Source organism: Sceloporus occidentalis, unplaced genomic scaffold (genome assembly GCF_023333645.1).
Source record: "Sceloporus occidentalis isolate IW3139 unplaced genomic scaffold, rSceOcc1.0.p SCAF_134, whole genome shotgun sequence".
In the NCBI taxonomy this organism is placed as follows: Eukaryota; Metazoa; Chordata; class Lepidosauria; order Squamata; family Phrynosomatidae; genus Sceloporus; species Sceloporus occidentalis.
The window spans coordinates 1117298-1130871 of record NW_028317114.1 but is presented as its reverse complement, the minus strand read 5'-3'; the positions used below and the strand labels follow the sequence as shown (position 1 = coordinate 1130871).

Below are 13574 nucleotides of genomic sequence, written 5' to 3'. Positions count from 1 at the left end.
TTACTTAACACCAGGAATGTCTACCTTGTTGCAGACCTTACTGTCTGCAAAAAGACTTGCCTAGCTATTAAGATCCTTGAGATACCTCACTAGTAACAAGACCTTCCTCTGAAAATAACTACTACTTTCTGTCTCCTATCACTCAACCATTGCCTCATCCATTCAATCATTTTAACGTCCAAACATTGCAAGTCTTCCACGAGGGACTGTATCACATGCCATACTGAAATATACATCCACTGCTGCTCCCCTGTTTATTATTTTTGTTAACCATTAAAAAAAAATGAACCTAAGCTGTTTCTGATCTTGCAAACCATTTACATCCATTTAATTTAACATTTTTTCTTTAGCATAGTTTCTATTAATTTCCCACCTACTGGTCTGCAGTTGGCTACGTTTTTTTTTTTTTTTTTGTAAAGTGGTACTACAACTGCCAATTTCTAATCTTATGGAACTACTCCTACAATCCCAACAGGTTAAGTAAGTCTGTGGTTTTTCCAGGACAGTCTAAAGCTTTTTAATAGCTCTCCAGAACATTTCTAAATGCACTTAGAAAATGTTGCATTTGGTCAAATGCTGCCCAAACATGTTAACTATTCTCTAATCTAACCGAATCAAGGGTTCATACTTGTCTATAACCAGAATGTCATAAGTAGAAGCTTACCTGTGGTAGAGAATAGGGAGAGATCAACAAAACTAGATATAATATTACTTCTCCATTTACCTCCAAATGTACTTGGAAAAATGCTGCCCAGCCATTTGCATATACCAAATCCGTTATACAACCATAACATTATAGATGCAGAAAGAGTATATATCATTCATTTGTTTTATTTTCCGCTCCTCATTGTAAGCAACACTGCAATTCGCTAGGTATTATACATTCTTTTACATTTCATAAATAAAAACAAAATCACTCTTGTCAAGTTTTGTTGCATGTTGTCATCTGATACTCATACCTTCCTCCTATCCGTCCCATCAAAACACATAAAAAAAAAAAAAGTCACAACTGACAAACCTTTAGGAAATGATTGAATTTGTACACTTTAAACTCAGTTTTTAGTGATGCTTCCTTGGACTTGTGAACATTTAAGCCAACACAACCAAAAGACGTTTATAACAAGTTCAAAGATTTTAGAATTCGACCTCAAAGGTCTGTGGCAGTGGTTAGTCCTGTGTTCATATTTTAGGCAGGTTAAAACTGTAGACTGTAAAGTTCTCCCACCACCAGCAGAAAAGAAACTTGGTACCGAGCACTGTCCAGCCTTTTTTCCAAAATTGCTTTCCTCCATTTTAAGAAGGATACAAATACAATGTAACTGTGCCATGTCTCACAACTCTAAAGGTCAACAAAATAAACTTTGCAGGTGCTAAACCTTCCATTTTGTTTCCTTAATAATTATGTAGGTGTTTCTTCTTAGCAGCAAACCTTTTGTACGCTGACCTGAGTCATTTGTGCGCTATAGGCTTCCAGCAGCCTAAACCGTGCTCTCGTACCTCCTCTTCTACATTGTGCAGCGATGTTTAAGTCCTTACTCAGTACATTATTCTTAACTGCTAGACCAATGAGGCCACCTCTAGTCATAATTCCGTTATCTCAAGTGGACTTTCCACAATTGTATCTCTAAACTTGTGCATTGGCGTAGACTTGGCCGACTCAGTTCGAGCATTTTTGTCAATCAAAACGCCATTGTCTGTACTTAGAGTCTCTAAGGATCGTCCCAGACCTCTTTGGTCATCCTCTGGTAAACTGTTGATGTCAGAGGTCAACAATGTCCCAGTACTGCCATGAACAACGTGAATCCCGTCTGGTCCTTTTAGCTCGATTGGCTGCTTATGTTTGAAGCGGAGGGAGCCATGCCTGGGGCTATGGTCATCATCGTCAGCTAAATCATTCTGGATCAACTGTAATGTACAAAGATATGCAAATTTAGAAGTAAGAAGTAGAATAATGTCTTTTTAGGATTTTTTTTTTTTTTTATTATCAAGCTGTTGTAGTGTGTTCAATACAAAATTGACTTCTGTCTAGGGGCGCTTAAAACCACGATCACGAATAGCTCGTATACCGATATAAAAGGGAAAAAAAATTATACCTCCTGAGGAAGCCTCTATATACGGCGAAACGCGTTGAGGATCGTTTATTTTGGACTTTGATTCGTCTTTTTTATTAAATTTTTTATATATTTTATCTATTACATTTTACAATTGTTCAAGTACTTTTTTAGCTTGTCGTGACAACTTTGTAAACCCCTATATGGTGTAGTTGCCGACAAGTGTGTGGTAAGGGCTTAGTCCCAGATTAAATTATTTATTTATTTATTTTATCCCACTTTTTTGGATCTATTTTTGGCACATATTTATTGAATACATACTATTTATTATATACATAAGCACTTGCACTTTATTCATTTTCACACCGGAATATTGAAGAAATTTCCTTGTGGAAACCAACATAACTTCTCAGGAATCTCATCAAAGGATCGGCTCCACTGCAGGACAACAAACTAGATGAGCTTGATATTCCTCTACTAAATGTGAGTGCATTACTACATAGCACACATATTAATGGTAAAGGTATCACCCTATTAGATTTTCTTTTCTTGCTTATATGTGGAGCCAAGGGAACAACACTTACACCGAGGATTGGTTGTGATATACGCGCCAAAAGCTTATCCACATTGTGAGTGCATTCATTGAAGCTTTGTGCCGGAGTTATATTGTTTTTACTTTATTACACTATATATATTTTTTTTCTCTTTTTCCTTTTTTTTTTCCCTTTTATATCGGTATACGAGCTATTCGTGATCGTGGTTTTAAGCGCCCCTAGACAGAAGTCAATTTTGTATCCCCTTTTCAACATTCCGTGGAGAGTGTTTTGTAGGGTTGCAGCTATAGACCCGACCGTCAGAAAGGAAAGTATTTTGGTTTCTTTCTTTATTTTATAATTTTTTCACTTTTTTGACATTGGGTTTCACCTCTTCACGTTCTATATGTAGTGTGTTCAATATCTGCTAGAATGCATTACACAGAGCCCTACTCTGCATTAAAAGTTGTTTCAATTTAAAAGCTAGCTTCCGTATGTATTTCTATTCAAGCTTGTAACCATGGGCACTGACTTCTAGTTAAAGCATCATTTGTATATGCTTTAAAAGCAATAGGAAAAATCCACTGTTTTAAAAGAAGTAATCATTTTCACGTACCCTCCCCACATACTTCCCAAAGCTAGCCCTTGATGTATTTAGAGAAAAAAAACTCATGGCCATCTAAAGATGGTGAGATCTCTAGGCACTTTCGTACAGCAGTGACGTTTAGTTAAACTACATTAAACAACTCACTGCCAGTTTGGTGTTACGTTTCACTCAATTGTATCCCTTGAGTCATGTATATGAATATCTGTACAATATGCATAAAAAGCATTGAAGAAGTCACCCCTGCTTATCCGGGCTGCCAAATATTTTTGCAGGATTAATATGCACATGCATTGAGCGCATTTTGCAACCTGTAATTAGTACTAAATTATGTTTCATTTAAGGGGCCAAAGAATGCTTGTAATGCAAACATGATTAAAATGTTCATAAAGTTAATGCTTGGACAGAAAAGTGTCAAACCCATTACTAGAAAATACTTCTCCTATTATCTATCAATGTATTTGTGCTTTAACCCCTTCAGTACCGGGACGTACCTGGTACTTCCTGGTTAACAGTCACCGGTAGACCGGGACGTACCAGGTACGTCTCCTCCAAAAAACGCCCCCACATCACCACAATCGCGGTGATCGTGTGGGCGCTGCTGCTGCTGTCTGCCCAGGAGTCCTGGGCAGACAGCACAGCCTGTCTAAGCCGCCCCCAAGCCCACGATCACTCCCACGGAGTGATTCTCTAGGCAGAAACTGCGATTGCAGAAAAATCTGCAATCGCGGTTTCAGCTGCCACGGGCAGCTTCAGGAAGGGGGGGGGGTATTGAATGGGTCCCCACACAAGTGTGGGGACCTGACCCAACACCCCCCTGCTGCCTGATCGCTCCATGAGAGCGTCAGTGCAGCGTTAACCCCTTCAATGCCGCGATCGCGGCATTCAATGCCGCGATCGCGGCATTGAAGGGGTTAATTCCCGTTTTTTGGGGGTTCTGCTGCTGGTGGTCTGCCTGGAAGCCCAGGCAGACCAGCAACAGCAAAACGAGCCCCCAGAAGTCCTCTGATCAGTCCTGTAGGACTGATCAGAGAGACCTCCTCCCCTACAATCTCCAGTCTATTGGAGATTGTGTCCCAGCTGCCAGAGGCAGCTTCAGGGACAGGGAGACAGGGTTCTTTGGTCTCCACATGAGTGTGGAGACCAGACCCCCCCCACCCCCACCCTTCCTCAGTTAACCCCTACCCCCCTCTTCCTCAATTAACCCCTTCAATGCTGCGATTGTGTATGACCCCATCGCAGCATTGCAGGGGTTAATATTAGTCCCCACAAGCTTGTGGGGACTAAATATCAATCAATGCTGTGCTTCAATGGAGCATCAGCATTGAAAGAGTTAAAAAAATAATGTAAAAAAAAATAATAATAATTAAAAAAAAAAAAATAATAATAATAAATAAAAAAAAAATTAATAAAATAATAATAATCATTAAAAAAAAATAACAGCACTGACCTGAAAGTCCAGGGTGCTTCCAGGTCAAATGCTGGGCTGATCAGATCGCTCCTGGCCAATAGGAGTGATCGGATCATTATGGCAGCCCACGGATGACCTGCTCTACAAAGAGAGAGGGGTCACCTAGGATAATTATGAAAAAACAGAAATTATTAATAAATGAAAAAATCATAATTATTACCTGATCACTTGTCGGTGACATTTAAGTCGCTGATTATTGATCGGTCTCCCCTGATTGATGTCAGCGGCCTAAACCTGTCACTTACAAGTAATCTGATGAAAAAAAATATTTAAAAAAATGTAAATGCACATGTTCCAGTTTTGCCCTCATAGCTTCCTCAAAAAATACATGAACCATGCATGTGAGGCCTTGTTGGAACCGGGGGGTGTTGGTGAACAAAATGTGGTGTTTTTTTTCCAGTGTTACACATATGCTGTGCAAGAAATAAATTGCAACATTGAAATGTATGCGTTAAAAATGCAATAAAATAAATTTTCCGTGAATTTGGCAGACATCAGTGAAGAAAAGGCTAGCTGAAAACTGTCAAAACTACCCTAGTTGAACACCTTGACTTGTCTACTGTTCATAAATATATACTTTTATGGGGTAATTTACAGCAGGGGGCTTCCAAAATGTCCCAAATGGGATATGGGCCCAGGAAACCAATTTCTGAAAATTCCAAATGTGAAAACGAAAATGCGCATATTCCAGTTTTGCCCTCATAGCTTCCTCAAAAAATGCATGAACCATGCATGTGAGGCCTTGTTGGAACCGGGGGATGTTGGTGAACACAATTTGGTGTTTTGTTCTGCAGTTGCACATATTCTATACAAAATATAATATGAAATCTAAAGCAACATTGCAACATATGCAAAAAAACCCAAAAAAATATAAAAATACCTCAAAATTTGGCAGCAATTGGCGATAAAATCCATGTTTGAAAAGTGTCAAAATGACCCTAGTTGTACACCTTGACTTATCTACTGTTCATAAACATATAATTTTGGGGGGGTAATCAGTATCTGCGATAACTATTGCAGTTATTAGACTACCATGCCAAATTTGAAAAAAATTACATTTCAAAAACGTGATGCATGCCTTGCAATATTTGCCCTATACTGGTCAAAATAGATAAAAATCCTGGCCATGTTGGGTGGTTTCCAAATCAGGACAAGTTAATGAATATATTTGGGATAATTTTTTCCCATTGGTTCAATGTGTGCACAATTTGTATGTATACAAAACTGTAAAAAAATGCGTTTTTTTCATTTTTTCCCCACTTTTTCCAGTTTTTTTCAAACAAAACAATGTACTACCCAGCTTACTATGGTTTCAAATGAAAGCCCTACTTGTGCTGAAAAAAACAATATATGATTTGTGTGGGTGCACCAATTGATAAGAGAGAAATTACAGTTGAAGAAAGACATGGCAAAAACACAAAAACAGCTCCGGTCCTTTAGCGACACGTTAGTATCAAAATCCCGGTCCTGAAGGGGTTAAGTATACATTTAAATAACTAAGTAAATTCACCACTACCGTATTTGCTCGATTATAAGACGAGGTTTTTTTCAGAGCAAATGCTCTGAAAAATACCCCTCGTCTTCTAATCGGGGTCGTCTTCTAATCAGACCTCAAACAGAGGTCTGATTATGAGACTAAGATCCAGATCCCCCGCACCGCTGCAGGGGACCTGGATCCTCCTGTCTCCCCCCCCACACACACACTTACCGGTGCTTCCTGCTGTATTGCCGGGGCAGCGGGTGGACGTCTACGCGATGCGCGTAGACAACGTCCGCTGCAGCAGGAAGGAGGTGTGGCTAGCAGCGGGGGTTGTCTGCGTCCGTCGCAGATACCTTCCCCGACTGTCAGAGATCAGAGTTCACCGCACCGGTGCGGGGAACTGTGATCTCTGACAGCCGGGGAAGGTATCCGCGACGGACGCAGACAAACCCCCGCTGCCAACTCCACCTCCTTCCGGCTGCAGCGGAAGGAGACGTCAACCTGCTGCCCCGGCAATACAGCGGGAAATTGGAAGCACCGGTAAGTGTGTGTGTGCGCGTGTTAAATGGGGGCATAGGGCATTTCTGGAATGCCTTATACCCCTATATGCCACTCTGGCACTTAGGGGGTTAAAAGGCATATTATGGGGCAGAGTGGCATATAGGGAGGTATAAGGCATTTCAGGAGGCAGAGTGGCATTAAAGGGGCATTTAATAGAACACTCTGCCTCCTGAAATTACCTTATACCTCCCTATATGCCCCTCTGCCCCATAATATGCCTTTTAACCCCCTAAATGCCAGAGTGGCATATAGGGGTATAAGGCATTTCTGGAGGCAGAGTGCTCTATACAATGGCTTTTAACTCCCTTAATGCCACTCTGCCTCCTGGAATGCCTTATACCTCCCTATATGCCACTCTGCCCCATAATATGCCTTTTATAAGGCATTTCTGGAGGCAGAGTGGCACATAGGGGGTCAAAAGGCATACCATGGGGCACAGTGGCATATAGAGGGTTAAAAGGCATATCATGGGCCACAGTGCCATATTGGTGTGGCAAGCCTGGGGGCAGATGTGCGTAACTGGGGGACAGGTTGGAAAATACAAGGAAATAAAAACAAAAAAACATTTTTTTCTCTCATAGCTTTTATTTAAAAAAATAGTTTACATGAATTAACATTTACTGGTAAAACTTTTTTCCTTTAGGGTCGTCTTATATTCAGGCTTTTTCTTTTATTCCTAAATTAATATTCAGATTTTGGGGGGTCGTCTTATAATCAGGGTCGTCTTATAATCGAGCAAATACGGTATTTATCACTTGGAGCTCTATTCACTTGCCCTTTGCATCTAGATCCATCCAGGCAGACGTTGGGGGTTGTGTCTAGCTTTGACCACTTGCTCACCACATTCCTACTACTTTCTACCTATTTTTCATCACATTCGGGTACAGCTGTGTCCCATTACTAGCCATTGTATGACGAAGGGTGATATCCATACCTGGGAACTCTCCAGGTTTTTCCTGGAGACTCCGGGGAAAGCGCCACTTCTCCAGGTGTCCGAGTCACCATGGAGAAACTCCAGGTCCCAAGCGCAGTATTGCAAAATGCCCCACTCCCCAGCTTTTAGTGGGACTCCCCACTTACGTCGGCGAGAACATCTACATGTATTCTAAAAAGGGAGGCCTCCGGGTAGCCGGAGCCTGGATGTTCCCAGGTATGGTGATATCTTAACCTATATATAGGGGAAAGTTTCTAATTGAAGTCACCACAAATAACTAAATGTATTCCCTTTCTATGTGACTTTGGAATAACTTTTCTCCAAAACCTCTAGAATTAAGTAAAAGAATAGTGAACTTAGATTTACTACAAGATACAAAAAATGCCAGGTTTTCCTGTATTAAGGCCCAGTAAGATTAAGTAAGAATAATGCCACAAAGGAAAACATGGCAGTTAGCCTGAAAAAGAAAAGAAAAAAAAAACTAGCAGAAAATGCTAATACAACATCCAGTTTTCCAGTAGAGTAAACAATGGGGCAGCAAAAATGCATCTTAAAAATAGTCGTCACTTACTTGTTAATCTGTGAAATAAGGAAGTTAGGGAGTAAGTAAAAAGCAAAATAATAATGACAGAAATTTAGCTAGATACCACTCCATGCACACACTTTCTGCACCAGGCCCAAATGCCTGCACACCATGACATGTTCTACCTCTGTAACTGAGGACTCATCCCCATTGCTGGTGGTGGCTTTATGAACCATCCTTTGAGCTAACAACTTTTTCAGTCTCATATAATCATCCAAAACCACTTTCAACAGTGAACCCTGTGTAAGCAATTGGAAGGGTTCATATAATTAATCCACATTATCATAAACATATTCTAATGCATTTGCCAATATTCATTTAGCTAAATTAGTGCCAGTTCCTTCAGGGTCCCTAGGCATAGCATCTGACTCCACTCCTCCTGTACACGGCTGGAGCTTCAGTCATTGTAGTACGTTGGATGCCTACCTCCCAAACATACCATATAGATCCAGATTATTGATAGAAGCACCTGGTGCATCAGGGTTTGGAGCTCTAAGAAGGTGACTAATTGATAAGCAAGCACTAGGCCCAATTAACACTTTGGCAAATATGTGAAGATAAAATAACAAACTAAAGGATTTATTGCTTACTTGATACTTAAAAAAAGCTTAACCAAGCATATTACATACAGTGAAGGAAAAAAATATTTGATCCCCTGCTGATTTTGTACGTTTGCCCATTGACAAACCAGTCTATAATTTTAATTTGTAGGTTTATTTGAACGGTGAAAGACAGAATAACAAAAACAATCCAGAATAACACATTTCAGATAAGTAATAAATTGATTTGCATTTTACTCAGGGAAATAAGTATTTGATCCCCTATCAATCAGCAAGATGTCTGGCTCTCAGCTGTCTTTTATACAGGTAACGAGATTAGGAGCACTCTCTTAAAGGGAGTGCTCCTAACCTCAGCTTTTTACCTGTATAAAAGTCACCTGTCCACAGAAGCCATCAATCAGATTCCAAACTCTCCTGCATGGCCAAGACCAGAGAGCTGTCCAAAGATGTCAGCATCTACAGCATTGTAGACCTACACAAGGCTGGAATGGGTTACAAAACCATCGCCAACCGACGCAAGATCTCACCATGAGAACAGTGAGGAATCAGCCCAGAACTACACGGGAGGATCTTGTCAATGATCTCAGCTGGGACCATAGTCACCAAGAAACCAATTGGTAACACACTACGCCATGAAGGACTGAAATCCTGCAGCGCCCGCAAGGTCCCCCTGCTTAAGAAAGCACATGTACAGGCCCATCTGGCATTTGCAAATTAACATCTGAATGATTCAAAGGAGACCTGGGTGAAAGTGTTGTGGTCAGATGAGACCAAAATCGAGCTACTTGGCATCAACTCAATTCATCGGGGTTTGGAGGAGGAGGAATGCTGCCTATGATCCCAACAACACTATCCCCACTGTCAAACATGGAGGTGGAAACATTATGCTTTGTGGGTGATTTTCTGCTAGCGGGACAGGAAATTTTCACTGCATCAAAGAGATGATGGATGGGGCCATGTACCATTAAATCTTGGGTGAGAACCTCCTTCTTTTAGCCAGGGCATTGAAAATGAGTTGTGGGTGGGTATTCTAGCATGACAATGACCCAAAACACATGGCCAAGGCAGCAAAGGAGTGGCTCATGAAGAAGAACATTTAGGTTTTGGAGTGGCCTAGCCGGTCTCTAGACCTTAATCCCATAGAAAATCTGTAGAGGGAGCTGAAGGTTCGAGTTGCCAAATGTCAGCCTCAAAACCTTAATGACTTGGAGAGGATCTGCAAAGAGGAGTGGGACAAAATCCCTCCTGAGATGCGTGCAAACCTGGTGGCCAACTACAAGAAACCTCTGACCTCTGTATAATTGCCAGCAAGGGTTTTGCCACCAAGTACTAAGTCATGTTTTGCAAAGGGGTCAAATAGTTATTTCACTGAGGAAAATGCAAATCACTTTGTAATTTATTTGAAATGCTTTATTCTGGATTTTTATTGTTGTTCTGTCTCTCGCTGTTCAAATAAACCTACCATTAAAATTATAGACTGATCATGCAAACGTACAAAATCAGCAGGGGATCAAATAATTGTTTCCTTCACTGTATGCAACATATGCATTTCACATTGTTTTGGTTATTTTTTGTAGCCTTTTAAATCACCTTAATCGGTCCTTCACGCATAATCTGACCAAGTTTGGCGATGTTGTCATACTCTTGTATTGCTGCACGAAGATAACGGTCATCTTCTGGTTTCGATGCAGTCGGCTCTCTGCCAAAAGTACCCTAAAATAAGAATGAAATATATTTATTTAATTCCATGTTACCTTCTGTTGTCCTATATGTGGGAGCTGGTATGTTGCTACTGGTTAAACTGTAACTTAGAAAAAGGTATCTCAATCTAACATGTCAGTGGGAATAGCTTTGAAAATGAACTGCTTGGTTGTAAACAGGCAGATTATTTTATAGTTATACATATTGATAAAAATGAGAACTCCTGTGAAAGGAAGGATTTGTTGGATTTCTCTGCTGAGAAATATGATTTTGGAGGAAGGTAGAAACGCATTTTAAAAACTTAAGCAAGACAGGATCAAAAGTTGAGTGTGACAGAGCATTTAGGAACTAATGATTTGTCATAGAACATTTAGGGGGTAATGATTTGTCATGTAAGGAGGTCAGTGTAGTAACAGATGTTTTTAACAAACTAGGTAAGGATCACCAGTAGGTTTCATCTACTGTATTTTTTTTTTCACAGAGCCGGGCTCTGCATGAGGCTACCAAAATGTTAAATGGTTTGCAGGATAAAAATGATCCGAAAAAAGTAAAGGAGCTCAACATGTTTAGCTTAAAGCAAACAAGATAGAGGGAAGATTTTAGAGAAACATTTAACATACAGGAGGAGAAATATTAGAACACGAGGTCATAAACTAAAATTAGAAGGTCAGAGATTTAGATGAAATGCAAGATGAAATGCTTTACTTTATGGAAGAATCTCCCATCAGAAGTGGAAAAGGCTAATACAGTGAGGGAATTTAAACATGCATGAGATAAGAATAAAGCTATCCTGAATCGAGCAAGGTCTTGCATCAGGGAAAATGGGCTAGACTAAATGGTTTTTATCTGCCGTCAAATATTATGTTTCTAAAAGAAACATTTAATATAACACCCTTGAAAGATGTGTTGTAAAATTAATTCTATACTTTCCTCTTTTCAGTTATCCACAACCTTATCATGAAGTACTTAAAGGAGCTGTTCCACATATGGAGCCTCTTAAAATATCCCAAGATTAGTTCTGCATCATGTAAAGAGAAGTAAAAGAAAGCTGTCTTTTTGTTTTTCTTTGTATTGCTCACTGTCTCTTAAAATGTGTCTTTAAAAGTTTATTCAAATGCTACAGTTTCCCAATTACTGTAATTCCTCCAAAGCCCTCCACTATGTATTACATCACAGCAGCCAGACCAGCAGCAGCCTCTCCCACCTGCTTTTTCTCATTTATTCATATAAAACGGCAACGCTTTCCAGATCCACATTTACACTATAACAGCTAGTAAGTGTAACTGAGTTAATGTCCTGTGTGATAGGTGTGATTAGATGGAGGTCTGTCGGAGATGGACAGGCTGAGCTGTGAAGACAGACAGGATTCAGAGGTCCCGCTGTAGAAAATACAGTAAACTGGTATGTTATTAAAAAAAAGGAATAAGCTCATTTAATATGCATTATATATTAGTACATAATAATACAAAAATCTAGGAATGTTGTGGAAAAAACATCTGTGTGGAACAGCACCTTCTGAAACGTCTAATGAATACAAACCAAAGTTTAAAAATATGTAATATAAAACAGTCACCTAATGAATGGATAGATTTTTAATGCTAAGTGAGCGACATTAAGAACTTAGTTGCCATTAGTCACTGGATCATCTAGGCTATATGTAAAAGCAATTATGGGGCACTCGCAGAATAGAACAGGGAAACTATTATCAATGTAAAAACAAGTAGCATACTAGATCCAAAGGAGTAATGTGGAAAATATACTTAACATTAAGATATCTAGTACTGGTTTGGTGGACAATAAAGAAGGTCTACATTACACTGATTTACACAAATAGTGTAGGATATCACTGACTTACATGAGTTCTCGCAGGGCTGTTCCAGAGATCTGTAATGTCACTCAGGTTCTCTGGTAAATCATCTTCATGCTCTGCTTGAACTGCTAACTCCATGTTCCTGCAGAAGGGATCGAGCCACACAGGATTTGCCCTATTATGATAAAAATGCAGTCTTGAATTAGATTCGGGGGGGGGGGTAGATAGTGGGGAGGGTGGGAGGGAGGGGGTAGATAGTGGGGAGGGTGGGAGGGAGAGGGGTAGATAGTGGGGAGGGTGGGAGGGAGAGGGGTAGATAGTGGGGAGGGTGGGAGGGAGAGGGGTAGATAGTGGGGAGGGTGGGTGGGAGGGAGGGGGGTAGATGGGAGGGGGGTAGATGGGAGGGAGGGAGGGGGGTAGATAGTGGGGAGGGAGGGAGGGAGGGGGGTAGATAGTGGGGAAGGAGGGAGGGAGGGGGTAGATAGTGGGGAGGGAGGGAGGGAGGGAGGGGGGTAGATAGGTAGATTGTCTGAATGAGGGAGATAATTAATGAGTTTATGAGAATGCATTAATGAATGTGTAAATTTGTGTGAATGAGAGAGAATAAATGATTGTGTGAATTAATTATGTGAATGAAAGTGTGAATTAGTGAGTGACTGTTAAAGTGTTTGTGTGTATGATAGATGTATAATTGATGTAGAGCCTTGGGGACCAAGATGACACAGTTGGGGACAAAGTTGACTCATGCTGGGCTGTTTGGGGACAAAGATGGTAAATCATATGTGTGTAATCTGGGTGCTGGTCAGGTTCTATGTGGACAGTGTGGACGCCAGAGCTGGCTTTGGGTTGTGCAACCTATCATCTATGCCTGTAGTTTTATCTTTTGCTATGTTTCCATACATTATTATTGTATACCTGCAAGTACGGGATTTGTATGTCTGATTCTATGCCTCCAGTGCTGAGTTCACATGTGAACAATAATAATAACAATATATATATATATATATATATATATATATATATATATATATATATATATATATATATATAATTGCTAACAGCAATCACACTCCTATTATGCCAAGTCAGTTAGTACATGTTGGAATCTGGGTATGCCTGGGATCTGGGCATGATAGGAGTGTGATTGCTGTTAACAATCATATATAATATATTAATATTGTTATTGAATTTTTTTGTCCTATTTTGCTGTGTTACTTACTTTAAATAAAAGTGTGAGGTTTTTTTATGGTGGGGGGGGGTCATATTTGGTTTCGGACAGGTAAATG

The 13574-nt window shown here is 40.2% G+C and overlaps 1 protein-coding gene across 1 annotated transcript in view; it reads right to left on the bottom strand.

Annotated features, from left to right (window-relative positions):
* Positions 1-1581: 1581 nt before the first annotated feature.
* LOC149281345 (cadherin-23-like) overlaps positions 1582-13574 on the bottom strand; it is a 389535-nt gene continuing 377542 nt past the window's right edge. Inside the window, exons 66-69 of the mRNA XM_089499393.1 lie at positions 12334-12463; positions 10368-10490; positions 8343-8456; positions 1582-1905 (exon numbers count right to left, since the gene is read on the bottom strand). Coding sequence (XP_089355519.1) covers positions 1582-1905; positions 8343-8456; positions 10368-10490; positions 12334-12463 — 691 coding nt within the window. The remainder of the gene's footprint in view (positions 1906-8342; positions 8457-10367; positions 10491-12333; positions 12464-13574) is intronic.